This window comes from Talpa occidentalis, unplaced genomic scaffold (assembly GCF_014898055.3).
Source record: "Talpa occidentalis isolate TD23 unplaced genomic scaffold, MPIMG_talOcc4v2.1 talOcc4.11, whole genome shotgun sequence".
Classification (NCBI taxonomy): domain Eukaryota; kingdom Metazoa; phylum Chordata; class Mammalia; order Eulipotyphla; family Talpidae; genus Talpa; species Talpa occidentalis.
In genome coordinates, this window is record NW_023601104.1 from 29575822 (window position 1) to 29596112 (window position 20291).

A 20291-nucleotide genomic window follows, 5' to 3' on the forward strand; every position below is an offset into this window, starting at 1 on the left:
CGTGGGTGGCTGCCACGTTAGTGCGGCCTCATTGGCTCCCCAGTTTGCCACGCCCACTGGGACGGCGGAAGGTGGTGCCTCCTCAAAGAGCACGGAGATTGGGTTCCCGAGGAGACTACAAGCCCCAGCATGCACCGCGGCTGGGCCGGGCTCCACTTTCCCTGTTCCCGAGTGGAAGTCTGGCGGGTCTTGGTAGGTAGGTACTTAGTTAGAAACTCCCTCGATAGGGGCAAAGGACATTTGTCGTCGTCTGTATTGGGCTAGTCAAGCATTAGTCGCTACCAGATTGGGTTTAAGTGTGGCAGCTTACAAAAACTCAGGGTATTCATAGTTACCCTTATACAGCTTTTTTATGAGTCTTGTAAAACTTGCTTCAAAAACTTTTTTCTTTTTAAAAAAGATTTATTTATTTATGCATGCAGGAACTGCGGTGTAGGCCAGAGGTGTGGGGAATGAGAGGATTCACCAGAGACAGAGTGGGGAGCAAAACAGGCAGATCTACTGAAATACACTGAGGGGAGCAGCAGATGAGACAGGAGAGGTCTGCCGGGCCTTGTGGGTTATCTCCCTGGCCAGCCAGGGATTGAACCCGCGCTGCAAAGGCTGCAGACAGCTTCACAGCGCTGCTCTCAACGCGCTGCGCCACCGGGGAGGCCCAGTCCCAGTCATTTTATTACCCAGTTTTCACTCCTTTGTATGATCTTACAGTATGAGTCAGTGTATATTGTATCCTCTGATTCTTAACATACTTTATTACCTACTTCCCCAAGTAACTACAGTGTGTGTGTGTGTGTGTGTGTGTGTGTGTGTGTGTGTCTCCAAGGGACTGTATTGCACTCATTTTGTATACAGCTCCCCCAACCCCACTGTGGGGCTCAATGCTCCATGAATATTGGTTGTGTATCTTCACATTAGCACTGAGGTGGGAAATACAAGCAAATGACTGAGACTGAGTATCCCTTTCTTAGAAACCCTCAGAAATGTGGAGTCAGTCATCTGATATCCCCAAGTGTTATTTCAGATCTTCACGCCCACACTTGGTGGTATTCCAGTCTACAATATATATTTCAATAGCGGGAGTCTTACCCAGAAAAATAAAAGTTACACACTCACATCTCTTTTCTAGAACTTGGATCTATGCTGTTATTAAATGTTCTAGAGAGAACTGATTTTCAAAGATTGATGTTATAAAAATTCCTGGTCTGCACAGCAAGATTCTAAGTAGGCATGTTACTGTTTGCATGAACTCTGCACTCTGGTCTCTATATGAGATGCTGACCTGAGTGTGAGCTTATGCATAGCCACTGGCATCAACTTACACTGAGGTCACCGAGGGAGGCTGAAGAGCTTCCACAGACAATTCTCTTATTAATACAAATCATATTTACTATTTGTAATCCTCACACCTTGGTCCAGACCACCTCAGTCAGGTAAAACTGTCACACTAACAAAGATCATCTTCTAAACAACCCTGCCCACAACTGCCTCCCTTTTTTTTTTTTGTTTATGTTTTTGTTTTGTTTTGTTTTTTTTGGTCAACGCTTTTTCCACTCTCTGGTCTCATCTTGCTATCCAGTGAGAGAAAAATGTGTGCCGACCTCCACGAGTGAGTGCTAAAAATGGCATGAAAGTAGCCTTTCCCCTACCTATCCACTATTGAGAGAAAAAAATAAGCTTGATGGATAAAATGTTCTGAATGTGAGATTTTCCTCATGATGATCTTAAATGTGTTTTCTGCTTCTTTTGTGAAAAAACAAATCATTAAGTAATGCAAGTCCTCCGATAATGTCTTTTTGCTCATATTATTGTTATAACATTCATGAGAAAAAGTGAATTCCCAGCCAATGTCAGTGTGGTTTGCGCATTCTTGTCATGTCGCTCTGAATTTTCTCTGAAACTCAAATTTCTTCTTACACCCCAAAGATGTGCAGGTTAGATTCACGGGTGGGTCCCCACTGTCCCAGTCCGAGTGAGTGTGAATGAATGTGCCCTGTGATGGAAGGGCACCCTGTCCAGGGTCAGTTCCCACCTTGTACCTGCCAGAGTGGGCTCCAGACACCCACCACCTTGAACAGGAATATGTAGGTTGGGAAATTAGTGAATGAACAAGTACAAATGATTGTTTAATACTGGAAGTGATTTGGGCCTTTATTTAGAAGTTTGGTGATGTTTTTGTGACCACAAATAATGCTGTGCAAACTTAACTCATTTCACCAATTAGCCTACTGGTAAAATTGGTTGTTACTTTGCTTCAATTTCAATTTCTGAGACCCTGCTGACAACATTGAGGACTATGTAGTTCAGTAGTAACAGAAAAATCTAAAACATCCAATGATACCCAGATTGGTAGTTCTTTTGTGGCCATATACTATGGTTTTACATTGCACACCCTGTTATAGCATCAGTCTGTACAGGTATTGACTAGTCCAGAAGTATAGTGCTACTATTCCAAAGCTGCTCCATAAAGCAGATGCTGTCTTCCTAATGTTTTACCACCTAACTAATACGTAAATGATGAATGTCCAAATTCTGACAGGAATAATTATTTTAAAGTGACCCATAGGAGACAGCAATGTTCAACTCAAAGGACTAAGTCAGAATGCTAAAGGATCAGGTGTTATTTTCATTCACTGGAGCCTTAAATTAAAATTTAGTCCTAGTTGGGCCTCCCCGGTGGCGCAGCGCTTGAGCGCTGGGTTGCGAAGCTGCCCGCGGCCTCTGCGGCGCCAGTTCCATCCCTGGCTTATCCCCGGCCACCGGAGGAGGGTCCCACATGGCACGCAGACCTCTCCTGCCGCCCGCTGCTCCCCTCAGCAGTGTACTTCGTCAGTCTGCCTGCTCTGCTCCCCGCTCTGGCTCTGGTGAATTCTCTCACCCTCCCACGCTTCTGACTGTACCCAGTGCATGTATAAACAAAATAAAAAAATAAATAAATAAAACATGCCTCTATTAAAAAAAAAAAAAAGTTAGTCAGGGGAGAGTAAAACTAGACCAACCAACGAACGAAGGAACGAAGCAGCATTAGCCAACAAAGGTAAGACATTTTATTTTACATACAAAAGGGGTGCAAACTGAATCCTTTCCTCCCCCAAATTGGGGAAGAATTATACTTAAAGATCACATTTGTGTTTTCCATGGTGCCCTAGGAAATGGGCTACTCTGAGATAACATATCAAGACCCATTTTCCATTTTCTCCAAAGAAGGCTACTTCCTCTGCAGAGGAGTTTTTCCTAACAGTGTACAATCTCTCCTGAAGGAACCATTTCAAATACACTTGAAATTGACATTCATGTTAAAAAATACTACAAGTTTCATTTTCACAGCTGAGCTTTTCCACCAGTGCCAGGGTTTATGAAACATTACACATCTAAAACAAAGGGCGAAAAAAATGCATTTAACAATAATCGGACACATCCACACATCAATTAAAATTGATTTCCACAGCTGATTTATACATCATCTAGTTTCCAAAAATTGCAATCAATATCCCAGCATCTTTTTAAAGGTACAATGGAAAAGATTAAAGAAACAGACAAAATAATAATATAATAAATTAGAGCACTGTAATATTTCCAATGGGAATTCATACGTCAACATTATTTTCCATTGGGGGAGGTTTATAATATTTTTGGTTTCATCTCTATCTTTTCTGTTTACTCTTCTGCTTGATAATGGGGCTCATACCCAAAGCCAACTTGCTCTGACACTAATTTGAGAAGCTTGCTTGTTACTAGAATATTCAGGAACACATGGTCCCAGCAGCCTGGGCTGAGTCTTTATGGGAGTGAAATGCGCACAGATGAGTACACAAACACACACAGGCATCCTAATACCACCACACACACCCATCTGTACATGTATTTTCCCCCTAAAGAAATGGCTCATCTTTCCTGAGACATTCCTAACAGATTGATAAGCTCCTTAAAAAATATTTCCATGCAAGGGCTGGCCTGGGATTTGGTCTGAGCTCATGAAGAGGAACACTGAAAATGTCTCACCTGCTCTGAAAAAGAGGGTTGGGGGGGAACGGGCAGTCAGGACAGCTGTCCTCTGTGTCACTGGGATGGCTGCACTACACCGCCGTTGATTACCACGAATAACCCTCTACTCTTGAGACTTTGAAAGTGGAAATGGCACCAGAAAGATGATTGTGAGGAGTAAAGTAAAAAAGGGAAAATAACAAAAAAATTCTGTCCACAGAATTGAGGTTTCTTTGTAACACCAAGTTTGATAATCAAACTAGAAATAAATCGAGCACATCTTCACTTTTTCCTTTGTAAGCTGACACACAAATACTGGAGTGGATTTCCTGGTTGCTTTTTAGGGAATATGTCTACTACTGTCTATATTCATGGCAATCTACTTACTATTTTGAATACAATGGAGAAACCTATTCTTTTGCTTTCAGTCACCTGTAAAGCAGTTAGGAAAAGACTTCCAAGATCCCTTATTTATGGCTAAAACACTGCTTATAACTGCAAACCCTCAGGAGGGCCATGCTTTCTGCCTTTTTTTTTTTTAAATTCAGAAGCAAAATCATCCCCTCCCCAAATGCAAGAAAAACAAAACCATATCCCATTTTGATTCCCACCAACCCATCACAGGAAAGACTGAGGGACTGCCATCAACCTCTAGATGGGACTTTCCTGGAGTCCTAGAGTTAACAAAATCAAGAACCTCCGAGAAAGGAACCTGTGTTCACATAGCCAGTTTGGGTGGGGAGTCTAGCCCTGGCTCCCGAAGGGTTTTTGGAATTCATCTGCGCAGCTCGTGGCAATGGTGGGGATGGTGGCCCCAGCCTGGCCAAGGCAATGCTGGCTGCATGGTGCTACAAGCTTCTGATCTGAAAAACTCTAGCCCTAACATGGCTCTGACGCTGGAAAGGACACTGTCAGGGCAACTTCTTAGGAATGGGAAACTGGTTTAAATAATATGAAAATGGAAGAGCTGACTAGGAAACAGGAGGCCTGAGGGCGTGGGAGAGAACATCAGAAGATCAAGTTCCTTTGAAGAGATGCTTTCTGGACTGCCATGGAAGTACTGATTTTTGAAAAATACGGGTCATGCTTGCTCACTGGGAGGGGGAATAGGTTATATCTTTTGCATATAAAAAAGTTAAGGCTATGATCTTTAGTAAGAAGATAGATAGAACTGATAGAACATACCATCACTGAGTATTTCTGACACTAAAAGTGGTTACTAACTCTGAGAATCAACACTGAATATGCACTACCAGTGTATGTTTCCACTGAACTGTTGCAACTTACGGACAAGACACTTCCTTTGGCTGACTTGCCTCACCTCCCTAGACCTTGTTTACTCCCAGATAGATCCAAAATGGCAGGAGAATGTTAATTCAGGTAGCCATGAAAGCACACTGGCTGCTGGTGTGCTCTGCCCACCCTTGCAGAACCGTTTGGAGTGAAGTCACTGGGAAAGTGTGTATAGCAGGCCATCAACCTTAGGTGCTTAGGCTACAGCCGCAAGTCATGTTTTGGTGACAAGGAAAAGGACCCTTTATACCTTAGTGGATTCCTGTACTGCTTGTCTCAATCTGCTCAGGATGTAATGCCTGAGGGATTACAGGGCTTGGAAGAAGTCTTTTTAATGGTATGAACATGAAGGGCTTTTTTCAACGAACAAATGCTGAGCTAGTGCTTAATGCTAACTCAGAAAGAATTGCTTCAAACAGCTCCCTCCATCTCCTCCGGAAAAAGATCCCTAGGAATCATAGCTCTGAAATGGAGAAAGCTCAAAACTATAGAGCTAGTGGATTTGGGTGGGTGGGTGAAGTGCCCAACCCCAAAAATCTGGCTGAGGTTTATAGTTAAGCAACTATAGCCATGGGGCTAATGACCTGATGGGGATGGAACTGATGGCCACATTGCTTCTTAGGTGTGTGTTTATGTATTATTAATTTCAAGGAAAGTCAACATAATTTCTCAGGCACCTGGGACCATTCTGGAGTTACAAAGGTCCTGGGAGGATCACCACTACTACCCTCCATGCCAGAAGGTCCTGGGGCTCTTCACCTTTGTTATAAAAATCAAATATTTAGTAAAAGATTTGAGGGGGACAGAATGTGAGAACAGTGCATTAGGAAGAACCTCCTCAAATGCTCAGGTTCAATCCCTCAAGAGCTAGCCTTTAAGAATATTTAAGACCAAAAAACGTCACAAGCCTAGTTGCAAGGGGGGTTTGCCCTGCAGCCAAGCTGGCCACTGCCTTTGCTTTTTGTGGAAGCACGAGGAGGAGGGTGGGGAGGCACTTAGTGGCATATGGAGTTTCAGGATGCTCCAGACTTTGCCACCATTTCCCCTTGCCCTCCCTTGAGAGGCAAGGCTTTTGCTATACAGGGATGAGGAAATTAAAATTTCTATATGGGAAGTTAGAGTTGTCCAAATGCCAACTGAGAAACTGTGAAAGTTTTGGTGATGGTGCCTTCATTACTAGGTAATGTCAAGGAAGCAAACCCCAATATTCAAAACCTGTATGGATAACGGGTATGACACCGAGTCTCCCAGCCACACTGATTTGTATGCAGAAAATTTCTTTTTAAAGAAATGAAAAACTACTATCTTTCCATAAGCTAAGCAGGTTTGAAGCCAGTAAAATGACATTTCCTAGCCAAAGCCTAATGGAACAGGTGAAGTGCAATAACTCATTCATGCTAATGCTATTTCTGTTCCACCTAAGGTACATCAGGGACTTGTCAGGAAACACAACAGAAAGAACCCCTACATCCTCTAGTCTAAGTGACAGCCCTACACTCAAGCCAGAGGCAGTGCTTTCTGTGCTCTAAAACTCATCAGACTAAGTCGCTGGCCATTATCTTCCTTGGGTAGTTAGCTCTTTCTACTCCAAGAAACAAGAGCTTGTTCCCTGATGTAAATAATCCTCTTTCCTCTCTGATACCTGGAATGAAAGGTCACTGTTTAGACAAGCCACGGAACTCAAATGAAAACTGAGCATGAGAAGATTGGCTCTCTCTGTTTTTGAGTTTTCAGGCAGTGAGGAAGAACCAAGACCCTCTGTGCTAGTATGTTAGGCGAGCATACCATGGAAGGAGGTGGACACTTCAGTGGGGAGAACATGCTCTAGATACATGGCCACCTTCCAGGAAGAAAACTGAAGACCTTTCATTTCAGTTTCCTTTTCCCTACAATTTCCCAGCACCAACAGACCTTACACTCTTGTTCACTGCAGTCCCATGTATTGAGTCCTAAGTCTACTGCTATTGACCTACTGGGAGAGCATTTGCAGGGGCCCAGTTTGTGATAAGGCAGACCAGCCCAAATGCTGTAACTCAGCTATTGGGGCAGACAGTACACACCAATTTTCTTTTCCTGGCCCTAGGATGCCAAATCCGAGGTTCCTCTGGCAATTGGAAGGCAGGTTCATTTTCCTCCTTTCTCTGTCCACTAGTGGTCATATGGTGGGGCTATTTCATCCTAATTTGGTTCCCCAAGTCACTAAGGAAGTCAGATGGCTATCTAGTTGGAAATCCCTGGCAGTGGAGGAAACAGATCAGATATTCTGTTAAGCATCTCCTTCTCTGGGATAAACTATCTCCTGATCACAGTCTGGCGTGGCGGGCTCATCCTGTGTGCCAGAGAGCTAAGCTGTCCAAACAGCAGGCTGATGAGGTCAAGAGGCTCCAATAGGGACATTCTTCAGCAGCTGAGAAGATGAATGAAAATTCAAGTATGTTTCCTTGCCAACCTGAGTGTTCCACCCAGAATGACAGAGAGTTTGGCTTCTTCTCTTCTGGGTGCTGCAGACCCAACTCTTTCCATTGAGAATGTCCTCTGGACCCATGTTCTCTGTGAATGGCTTGGCTGGCCCCATCCCACTCAAAACAGAAAAAAAAAGTGAAACTCCCAATATAACCAGACACAATATGCATCTGCCATGTTTTTGTTAAAAAAAAAAAAAAAACAACTAAAAGTGCAATAAAGTCAGTTTTTTTTTTTTCCTTTGCTCAGAACAATTTGCATTGTCCTACTACCATCTGGAGAACAGAGTTCATTTGTCAAGAAAGCTAAGAATGCCAACACATAGGGACAGTAGACTGCAGATTTCTCACAGCTTGTGTCCTACAGTGTAACTTCACAGGATAAGGGGAGAGGAAGGGTAACCTGCACCCCTCGGCCAGCTGGGGATGGAGGCTGCACAGGCACAGAGGAAGAGGGAGCCATACTGTCAGTAACAACTGGTAGGTAGAGAAGGCTCTTCTCCAGTCCCCTTCTGCCATCTTCCTCCTACCTTCTTGGCCACACTCCCAGCCTCTAGAGCTCCTTCAGCAGACAAAGACTTGAACTCACAAGCTTTAACGCTGGAGGGGACTGAGGGCAAGAACTAGGGGTAAACTGAGGGGAGGGAAGAGAAGAGTAGTCTCCTTGAGTTTTTGTGAATGACACCTTCACTGTAAACAATAGGAAGGAGAGTCAACCAGGCAGCCCCACGGGCAAGCTAGGAGCAGCAGCTCTGGGACCTGCTCAGAGCCTCAGGCAGGTGGGGACAGCCACTGACCCACTGGGCCTAGGTTGCCCGCACTGGCTCCTTCTGGGGGCATCTGTTTTCTTCTTTTTGGTTTGGATCTCCACCCTCCCCCACAGAGGAGTCCCTTCCAATGACAAATGGCAGGAGCTGCGGGTGCAATTGAGTCAGAGTCCCCAGGTCCTGAGGACTCCTGGGAGGCACTGGTCACTTGTGACGCTGAACAGTCTTCTTCCTTTTCCTCTTGAAGAAACAGCAGCACCTGGAGCACAAGAAACATTGCAAGTCAGTGCAGGAGGTTGGCAGCTTCCGAAAGATTTCTGCCTGCTTCTGCTTATGGCAGGGGATGGAATTCTCCCCCAGCGGCACCCACCCACAGGGTTGCTGGCCATTAACAAATGCACATTTTGGAAGCAGTGGGCAATTCTCTCCAGGAAAGCCAAAGGAAATAGCTGCTTCATTTCACTCTGCAGCCACCAAACCTATCAAATGTAGTAGGCTCATAAGGGTCAAAACAGGCTTTTGAGAAGGACAAAAAGGGCTTATTACTTCCTAGTCTAATACCTTACCCAGATGCTTCATCTCTATCTAATACCTAGCCTGGAGGTACTCTGGGCTACATAAGAATAGCCTGCTCCTTGATACAGAGGAAAAAATTACTTAGGTTCACTGGCAAGTTCTACAGCCAGTGGGGATGGAGTTTACTAAAGGCACACAAATCCCATGGAAAGTATGACTGAACTCTAGAATTTCATGATGTTATCAATGAAGGATTAAGAACTCTCCAGGTCCCAGCCCCACCCCCACTGAGCTACCTCGAGTAGACAAAAGCCCTGACTCATGAATAGTGACAAACCAAGTCCAAATCTCCTGACTGAAATCAAGCACAGCCCGTTCTTCCTTCAGAGAGAGTTGATGCCACAGCCCAGGAGCTGAGTATCAGTTGCAGGATCCTTCTCAATTTATCTTCCTGAGACTACTGCTGCTGTGCAGGTTAGGTTAAAGGACTGCCTTGCCTTAGGGTGGAGGTTTTGCACCTGCTCTCCTCATCGGTCGTGCAACTGCTAACTCCTGGGCAACAGTCACAGTTCTGGCACATCCCTAAGCCAGAGTGTCCCCTCCTTACTCTTTTTGAACAGGAAGCATCTTTTGCTTAGGCTGCAACTACTCCAGAAGGTGGTGATGAGGGCTAGTGCATGGCTAGTGCAAAAGATATGTCCTTTTCAGGAAGCTGACATATGAGAAATGAGAATGTGAGGGGTAGAAGGTGGGTGAATCAAAGATGCCAGGAGATGAAAAGGAATAAAGTTGGAAATATAATGCAGAATTGCTGGACCTTTGAACAAAAAAGCTTTTCTGAGAAAACTATCTTTGGGTCTCTTGTCTGATTCTTCTGGGTTTAATGCCAGGAATATTCATATAGGATTCATACGGGAATAGAGAACTGTTGCCTAATTCCTTCACCCCTAAATTCTCCAGTATAACTAAGATTCCCTCCTTTTTTAAGTCAGAACTTTTGGTACTCATACACCCGATGGACGAATTATTAAAATTTCAGAGAAAGTTTCCTAGAATGCAGAAATAGACATCTACACAACAGCAACACAATGTTCATCTTATCTATAAATTAAGCACTGAAATAAAGGAAATACTAGTGTATTTGGAGACTGAATAAATTCTTTTAAATAAAAATGACTAATGCTTTTGATTGTTTAAAACAGTATTAGTATTAAATGAGACAATTAAATTTCACAGAAGCGCCAGTATTTATTAATAGAGTTCCCTGCTTCCTGTTAAGCATGATCATCTCAGAGGGATCTACTAGCATTTAAGTAAATTTCTCTTTTTATTACTTTTGGAGGAGGTTTTTGTGTTTTTAAGTAAGAGCAGTCATAAAATAATGTGAAATACTTTTTGGCCCATTATAAATTATACAATTTTTTATCAACTCCAGATAAGAATCAGTATCTGCTTACATGCATATCATAACCTCATGTGCAATGCTTAATTCATCTAACTGGAGGAGTCTGCTAAGGTTTATAGACCCAGATTAATTTTTGCTAATAACTATAGCTAAAGCTTCAAACAATAGCAGAAGCTTTTAATAATTCTACCCAATCTGCTCTTCAACCCTTGGGTTTCCTTGGTGACTAAAGCAACAGGAAATGTTAATTTGGATTAGAATCTGGACCAAGTCCACTGACAGACTATATAATAGTTATTTTCCTCTCAGAAGAGAATGAAGGAAAGTGATGAACCCTCTTCATGTCTTAGGTTTCCTTTTAGTTGATGCTTTGACTGGATGATCATAAATTTGTGATGTGTAATTGATGTAGTTCTCCTCTTTACAAGTCAGCAAGTGCTCTTCCCCCAGGCCTCTGAGCCATTACCTTTGTCATACCGTTCTCTCACTATGTCCTGGGTTGTCCCCTTTTGCTATTCCTTTGCTATTCTGCTCTTCTTTGCTGTATTTGTATTCTCCCCTGTTGTAATACTTGGTTCAGGTTCCATGGTATTCATGAAGACCTCCCTGACCATCCCTGTTCACAGTGATCTCAAGGGACAATAATGTAAATGTCTTGGAGAACTACATGTTTTATTCAAATACGTGTATCTTATCTTTCCAGCCAGCTCATACCTAAACTCTCTGGGCCAGGCTTTGGGACCCATAGAGTTCCAAGCACAGAGTTGGATGAGCACACAGTAGGCCTGGTATTTGCAGTAAGGATCATGTGAACTGACATCTCACAAGAAAAGACAGACCATAGTAATGTCAGATTATGCAGACACATATTTGCTAAATAAATGGGCCAAATGTGCTTTGAAGTCAGAGACTATAAACTATCTCCATACAACCTAGTTGTTAATTTCAATATAGCCCTATTCCAGAGAAATCCCACAAGCAACTAGGCCTAGACAGTTGGGGTTCAGAAACTGGTGGCCAACCCAGTCACCAATGACAAGCAGAAACAAGGTAGTTACAGAGTCCAGAAGGCTGTCATCAGTACAGAGAATATGACCTTATGCATTCAGACAAAGAGGGAGAGTTAACAGTTTCAGATTGGAACAGACCGACTAGCTCAGGAACACCTGGAAGGTCACAGACAGTGTCCAGGAAGAGGGCTGGGAAAGGGGCGCTGTCCTGCAGCAAGAATGTGACTCACCAAACATTAATTTTTCAGGGCATCTCCTCCCATACACCCCATAGAGTTTCTAAGAAGGCTTTCAAGAAGTCTTTCCCAGGAGTGGGAAGGAGAGGCTCCATATCTCATAGACAAATTAGCCTTTGACCCACTATATTCTCTTATAGGAAAGAAAAAGAAAGAAAAAACAGACAAAAAACTCAAACAACAACAAAATGTCCATCTCTCCCCCCAAAAGGAGTTCTCTTTCTTCAAGAGATTCCTGTTTTATAGATGGAAGAACCAGGTGAATCAGACAAGATTTTTCCAAAGCAGCCAATTTCCAGGTCAGAGACCAAGCTGCAGAATATGAGATGTTCTGGCAACACTTATCTTTCAGGTTGAGAAATAACCTAAACAACTGATAGAGTAACCTCATCCTCCTACCTCTGTCCCTTTCTGTCTGATAATAATATCTGGTTGTACTAATTTGGGAGAAAATTCGCTCAGCTAACAATAAATAATTTTGGATACCATGGGACACTGTTTTGACAGAAGGAGGCAGCAATTGGGTAGGTTTAAAAGGAAAGATGGAAGAGATTGATTCCTGGGTATAGGCCTACCCATCCCCACCTTGTAGATTTAGTTCCCCAGTCTGGGTAGTTATGGCACAAGGTGGCATAGGGAAGCCATTCAGTGTTCCTAAGGCATTTTGTTTGGCTTGGCCAATCCCAGCCTAGTCTGGTCCGCTCCCCTAGCATGTGGACTGGAGAGAGGGACTCACCACAGGTTGAGCATTTTCAGGCAGCTACAGAGTATATAAAGAGAAAAACACAGAAAGGAAGAGAAAGAGAGATATTAGTCCACAGAGGTGAGAGGGAAGCGACTCCCTGTGAGCCATGCAAACATGCAGTATGTGTCTGTGTTTACTTTCTTCCTCTGTCGAGGTAGGGTGAGTAGGCCCAAGCCATTTGATCCCCACACTGAAGTGGAGGGGACAGGAGCCTGATAGAAGTATCAAAGTGGGAACTGGAATTGCCTTCTCAAGGGGTAAGGCAAAACAGAAAAGAGTGGGGAGTTCCAGGGTGGGCTTTCCTGGGCAACTTCCAAGAAGAAGAAAGAACATATGATCCTGCATGTAAGAATTCAATCAAATACCGAGGCCGTGTCATTTTGGTTCCCACAAGAAGTCTTACTGTATGATGTTAATCTCCCAACTATTCTGAGGGAGAGAGAAGGTATCAGACCTTCAGTAAGTCCACAGAAGGGCTTAAATCTCACTCCTGTTAATTGTTAAGGGAAATGAGGTCCACAATTGCTAGGTTATAACTAAAGTCAGAGCTACCACAAAATTCCTGTGTTCTTAACCCTAACAAAAGTCAACCATAAAGCTGCCTTGGCTCACCACCTTTCCAATCACACTTAAATAAGACTTGAGTTCTATAGCTAGAGAAAAAGAGATGGTTGATGTTCATTTGGTATATAAAGCAAAAACCAACACTCTGTTATTTCAATCTTCCTTCAGACAAAACAAGCTGGGTGAGAAACCCCAAAACAGAATCTTACAAGTGAAGGTATCACACAGTCTCCTCAGTACCCAAGAGCTGAATCTTAACATAAGTGACAGCACCCTTTTGTCGCACAAAGAAAGGGCAAAAGGCATCACTGCTGCATTCAATGAGGGTTGGTTGGGGCACTTCGTATTTTCCAGCTGTGACTTCTCCCCCTGAAAATGACCAAGCACCTGGCTACTATCCAGCTCTCTCTTCCCCTCCGTATACACAGAAGACCAAGAAGGAAGAGACGTGGCTATGCCTTAACATCTCTTAACAAGTTGGATTGGTAGCTCAAGAAGTCACTAGGGAAACCAACAGACAAACACTCTGAACTATGAGCTTTTTGGATGACATTCAATCAAACACAATTGCTCCCCTCTGGTTTCCACACCTTTGCTGCCACCTTTAAGGAGGTAGCAGCAAAGAAACATAGTGGTTCTTTTTGCCAACTCCATAAACTTTTTATATCCTAGGATTTAGATGATAACAGAACAGAAAACACCAGATTGGAATCTCTTTGTGTGAATGGCCCCCATCTTACACACAGGACACAAACACCATACCACATACAAAATTAGTGTACACACTTACCAAATGAAATGAGATGAATGGGTTCCAAAGATAAACCTGTATAGTGCATATTATAAGGCTAAAAGCCTATTCACTCGTGGTATTCAAAGTATGCTATTAATACAGAGCCTTCAAAGCAATAGTCAGAAAGGTGATGTGTGAGTGAAGTGGGGGTGAGGATGGGGATGGCCATCTTTCAAGCCCAGACACTAGATCAGATACACCTAGTGTAGGTATTTGCAACCGGCTATATTTGAATCACCTGAGCTTTTACAGTTCTTCAGGGCACATTCCAGACAAATTAAATGAAACACTCTAGGACCTGGGTTCAGGTATTTGTATTTTCTAACATGCCCAGGTGACTCCAAAGTGCAGCCAAGGTTGAGAACCCAGAGGTAGCTTATTTGGAAGAATGAAGTTTTGTTATGGAAACTGAAAAACTATGAGTATCATTAAAATTTCCAAAGTTCCTGCAAATGAAGAGCATGTTTGTCTACTAAAAACGGTTTCCTCCTGGCATTAAAAACTCCCCCTGCCCTCCTTATGGGAAAAGAACATTTGAAGCTGCCTATAGGCAAGAGGGACTCAACAGGAGAGAGTCTTTGGACATCCTCAGTTTTTCTACTGGGTAGAATCCTCAAGTCCTGGTTTTCCAAGGAAAAGGACCTCTTGCAAGCAAAGCGAGCTCATCATAAGGATGGGCAAGAAAGCAGAGGAATGGGGGTAGCATGGACGACCATGCAAAGTATATATCTCTGGAAGGAAGAAGAATGCAGGTCGGGTTCACTGGCCTCTCACTGCCTTATGCCTATACGTCTAAGAATGTTATGTCTTTTAGTTAGGCTATTTGGGGACCCAAGAGACAACCTGGGCACAATATCTCTATCAATATGTTGTGTGCTTCAGAGAATAAGATACTTGCATAGCCTGAATGTTCTCAGAGGGTTATACAAGAGGTGGTCCACATCAGGCGTGGCAGCACCTGCTGATTCGTCAAGAGCCCCTTTCTCTCACTACCTCATGTCTTCTTGGGGTTAAATCTGGATCTAAATTTGGAATGGGACAAAAAAGAGAAAGAAGTGATAGGAACTGCTGACTTTGTAGCAGAATGGGCAGTTATTTCACCTTCCACCCAGATTCTAAGAGTTTAAACACAGACCATGCAGAGAGCAGCAAGAGACAGGCAAGGCAAGACATACACATGCAAGAGAAGCAGAAAAGGGAGTGGGGCAACCTCCTTACCCTCTGGTTAGTGATTTCCTTTCCTTTCCAAGACTCTCACTCACAGGTGCAGGAGTATTTTTCTTTCTTGACTTTTGTGAGTCTTTCTGAACTCAAAATCGTTTAAGGGAGAACAGAACAGTTCTGAAACCCTTGCTCCAGGACTATACCACACCGAGTTGTTAGCTAAGAGCCAGAAATTGAATGCTGCTCAGCATGGTCCAGAAGCAGACTTTTCTCTGTCTTCCATATGGAACAAGAAGTTCCAGGGCCCCAAGAGGCCCATGGTTACTATCTAGTGTAGTTCTCAGGTCATGAGTCTTTTGATTCACTATGTCCTTTGCCCCATGTGGACTGGAAAAATGTGATTGTCTTCCCAGAAATCACAGCTAAAGAAGGGCAGCAGCAGCCTTAAGGTACCATGCAAAAACAAAATGGTCCAAAGAAGAAAGCTGTGGATACAAGCATGAGGAGACCAGTCTGAAATGAGCAGCACACAGAGAAGAGGAGACAGAGAAAAGATTTCAACCTATGACTCAAGAGCCCCCTTGAGAAAGGAACGTACTTAGCTTCCTCCACTACCTCCACCTCGGCGTGAGCTGTGATTGGAGCATTGGAGTGGGCTCCTGTGGGGTCATCAACGTTCAGCTCTCCGTTGGTAGAGCTAACCACCTGAAAAAGAAAGACAGAGTGTGACACATACCATGGCAATAAGGAGTCAGTCTCCTGCCAGTGCAAGAAAGGGTCACTAAGGGAGATCTAGTCTCTAGCTTAGGCACTAGTCAGGCAGTCTCTAGAGTGTTTTCCTGGGTTGAGGGACCAACTGTCCTAATTTAGAGAAGGCTCCCAAACCTTTATCATGCGAGAACACAAAAGTCAACAATGTAATGATTTAATGGTAATTAGCTCCCATACTGAATGCCTACTGTGTTTGGCACTCTGCTATATTGTGTGTGTGTGAGAGTGTGGAATCTGTAAATTCAATCCTCACAAAAATTCTATGAAATAGGTCATGTAACTCTCTTTAATTCTACTTGTCTCAGTGTATTATGCTATAAGTATATATATATAGATATAGTGATGATGTTAAAAAATTCTAAAAAGGAAACCAATAGTGGGCACAAGAAACTACAAGCAATCACACTTTCCTTCAGAAATTTCTTCATGGCTTTGATCACTGGTTTGAAGTTACTCAAGTAACAAAACTGCCACATGTGCTCTGGGTGAGAGGGCAGACGGTAAGGAAACGCTCTCCCTTGGAAGGCCAGTCTTATTTCAACAACCTTTTATTTCAGGTTCAGTGTCATCCCACTTCTCACTGATGGTCCCCGAATTGTAACTGAAGGCTCTCACTCCTGTCATCTGGGTATTGTGGAACCGAGCAGGCTTCTCTTGCTTGTGCAGCTGCTTCTGCCACCTGGTTTCATTTCCAGCACATGATTCCTGCTTATGTGGGTGCTGGGGAGTGGGAAAAGGGACCCCGCTGGACAAATCACTCTGCTGTTAAAGACCTTGGCTGAAACATGGAAGAGAACCACAAAATAGGATAAATGGTTCAGATATCATATGCCCTTGGATAAGTAACTTCATCTATTTGAGACTGTTTCTTACTAGCTGAGATGAGCATCACACTAGAAAATGAACGAGACAGTGTCTGCTACAATGTGTACAACAATGGAGGCAGCAGAGCACAGTAAGTAAGCAAGGGGTTCTACTTAGTCCTGGATTTGAACCCACTTACTTGCTGTGGGTCCTTGGGCATGATCCTCAATCTTTCTTTGCCTGAGCTTCCTAATCTGTAAAATGGGGAAACAATGCTGCTTACCTAATTGGGTTACTGTGCAGACAATCCATAAAAAGTGATTAGCCCAGTGTCACAGTACACGGTAATGGCTCAATAAATGTTCATATTACTGTTATTCCCCCTCCACTAATGTTATTCTTCTCTCCCTCTACATCTCGGGTCCTCACCAGCAATTAAGCAGCAATTAATGTGTAAAAGCTTCCTATATAGTCATAAAGAGGAAGGTAGGAAATGTTTAGTATAAGCAGCTTTTGGGGTAAAGAGAAAAAGTGAATACTACTTACTAGCAGTCTCAATGCATGTTAAAAAAAAATTAAAACAATACTATATGGTTGGTCAAAGAAGCCTACATTTGAACTTAACCAAGGGAGACCCAAATTTCTTCTAGTGATCAAATTTAGCATCTCTGATTAGTGGAACTACTTAACCTTATTTATCTCCTGACATGACATAATGTTAGTATAAATACTGTATAGTCAAAGGTTTTACCTCATAATGACAAGCATGAAAGTAATGTAAGTATTACAAAAAAAAAAAAAAAGACATATCAAAAATGTGGGATATTCTCTAGGACAAGTCTGGATGCTTCAAAAACAAAACAAAACAAACTTATATCTTAAAAATCTTTTTTTTTCCTTTTAAGAGAGGAGTGACTTACAGACTGAAAGAGACTGAAGAGGCATAACAATCAAATGCAATGCATGAAACTTGATTAGATTCTGAATACTAAAAATTTGGGGGACAACTCAGGGAAATGTGATATGGACTGTACGTCAAATATTATGGAATTTTTATTACTATTCTTAGATATGACAATTGTTATTGTCTTTGTTCTTAGGAGATTCAGGCTGAGTATTTTGAAATGAAATGTAAGGATTCACTTCGAATAGTTTAGCAACAATACCCTTCTCCACAGAATTAAAGCAAATAAGACAAATATCTTAATATTACTTGTTAATTTAGGTTGAGAATTTATATAACTTTAATGCATCCCACGCATCCCTCCCCACCTTTCCTGTACACCTTTTCTGTAGACTTGAGAATTGCAAAATAAAAAATTGACAAAAGCTCAGTGAAAACAAGAAGTTGAAGAGAGAGGGTTTACAAATAGGAAGACCACAGATCCTGCACTAAAAAATGCTATCCTAGTCATTTCTCCATCCTCCATTTGCTTCTTGTGAGCACATCCTGTTACCCACTAGTGATAATACCTCTAAGTTTACTCTGAGCACAATGGTTAAAGGAGAAATCACTGTTAAGTTTGTTAATGAATAATTCAGGTACTAGACAAGATATAAAATACAAAGTCTTGGATTCTACAACACGAACAAAGCAGAAGCAAGCATCACCACTGTGAGTTACCTGGCGACTCTAGGTCATGGTGTCTGCTTACCAAATTTCACATGTCTGATACGCTTTAATTCCTCCTTGCTATGAATTGCCACTTGGCCTACAGGAAATGGCACTGGGTAATCTAAAGAAGAGCAGGTTATTCCAATTTTAGAGATTTGACATCTTGTCTATATCAATGACCATCTGATCCTGAATGACTCAGGCACAAATGGGAATCTTACTGCCAGTTGTATAACCTTAAATTTAATAGCACCTAAATTACGCTTGAGAATTAATGCACTAATTTGAGCTTTTAGATCACTCACTTAACTATTTCAGGTTGCAGGTACAATTTCTCAAACCACTGGCTGGGCTCAAACTCAGGCCATAGCAGTGATAGCACTGAGACTTAACCCCTAGGCCAACAGAAAGGCCCACCATTTCTGAGGGATATTTATCTGACACTAGAGTCACTCTATCAGAAAATACAAAGGTTTAAGATTTTGATAGTGACAAATTACCCTCCATAAGAATTGTAATTGATATTACATTTATTGAAATCAGTATTACCATTGTTGAAATCAATGGTAGATCAGGGGCCTCCCTGGTGGCGCAAGGGATTAAGTCTTAGCACTATGAAACAATCTGCAGCTACTACAGCATGAGTAGTAGCTCTTGGCCAGGGAGCTGACCCAAATGGCTTGGCAGGCCTTTCCTGTCTTGCCCACTTCTCTCTTCAGCATTGTATTTCAGTCAATCCACGTGTTCTGCTCCCCACTTTGTCTCTGGTGAATCCTCTCACCTCTCCCAGCAGCTCTGGCCTACACCCCAGCTCTTGTATACATAAATTTAAAAAACAACAAAACAAAATAATGGTAGATAAATGTTATTTTTATACTTAAAAATTTTTACAAATGGGTGGGGACACTAAGTGTGGATCTCACTGCAGAAGGATCTGCTGGGTCACTTCATCAGGGAAACCCTGTTATCAGTATGTTCAATGTTTTCATATGGGCTGGTCAGAGTCCCTAAGACTGATGTAATCGCCTGCCTGAATATCATCATTCTGAAACTAAATGGGGGAAGAAGGCAGTCCAGTATGAATACTTTTTTTCTTTTCATTTTTTTGCACACAATTCTTATTTGTGTTTATATCCCACTCAGTAGCCTATACTACTGTCCTTCTTTTCTGAACACAACACAGCCCTTTAATGTCAGATGAACTCACCTTTCCTTAGCACACATTCATTTAATCTCCTGTTTTCAATATAATACTTTCCTCTAATTGCCTTGTACCCCCAAACCTAGAGCCCCTTTATTTTGCCTTCTCCAGAGAAGAAATCTTTGTTTTTGCTGAGGGAGGAGGAATACATCTAGAAGTCTATAGCTTCAAAAACAAAACAAAAACAAAACTTTCAACCAATCTTTATTTTAACGCGTGCCCTTCCACACCTTCCTCTCCCTATATTAGGCTAATTCCTGAACCTTTGGGAGTTTTCCAAGGAAAATAGACTCCTTAGGCTTTTCCGTTATTGGTTCATGATTCCATTGTTTTGAGATTCTCAGAAATCCATTTTCTTGGGCCTGCCCAGCTGCTTTCTGGCTTCTAACATTTGTCACTGTTTCTGTCTCTTCTGTTTTCTCTCTCCATATATGGATTTATGCCTTAAAACTCCCTTTACCATTCTTCTAGTGTTGGATTAGGAGAGGGTCAGAGTAGATCTGTTATTTTTTACCTATATGCTCCTGTGAGGTTTTTATAGATGAAAGTTTTGTACTAACTTCCTATAGAAAAACGATCTTCAGTGAATCACTGCCTGTAAAGGCATATCTTGGACAACCAGGCCTGCTAAAAGTGCATTTCTATATGCAACAGGTTTATCTTCCCCTTTGTAAGAATTTATATTGGTAGCTCTGGGATTACTTGTGGTGGGTTCACTTGAGGTGGTGTCACTTACCAGTATGAAAGCAATACTTAGGTTAAGATGATCAGATAGTGATATATAAGGAAAACTAAAAGACACAAGATATTCTTAGGACTAGAGTGAACAGAGATTCAAAATAATCCAAATGAAATCAGAAACAATTCTCCAAAACCACACTTATACCACAGAGAAAAATGCAACAGCCAGATTTCTAACATTCTCACCTTATCATGCACTAAGGCACAGATCATCATGGAAGGA

The 20291-nt window shown here is 42.4% G+C and overlaps 1 protein-coding gene across 14 annotated transcripts in view; it reads right to left on the bottom strand.

Moving 5' to 3' along the window:
* Positions 1-2989: 2989 nt before the first annotated feature.
* Positions 2990-20291, bottom strand: part of CSNK1G1 (casein kinase 1 gamma 1) — a 163838-nt gene continuing 146536 nt past the window's right edge. For 5 of the 14 annotated variants that reach the window (XR_008549166.1, XR_008549168.1, XR_008549172.1 and 2 more), the window contains 3 exons: positions 15535-15641; positions 14991-15421; positions 14675-14794 (listed from right to left, as the gene is read on the bottom strand). Coding sequence is in view for 5 of the 14 variants with exons in the window: in XM_054688049.1 (XP_054544024.1) it covers positions 8708-8762; positions 15535-15641 (162 nt within the window). In the remaining 9 variants the exon portion in view is untranslated. Of the gene's footprint in view, positions 8763-14674; positions 14795-14990; positions 15422-15534; positions 15642-16252; positions 16486-16710; positions 16766-18166; positions 18248-20291 lie in introns of those variants that run through there. The other 9 variants (XM_054688049.1, XM_037502693.2, XM_054688050.1 and 6 more) reach the window with 7 other exon arrangements.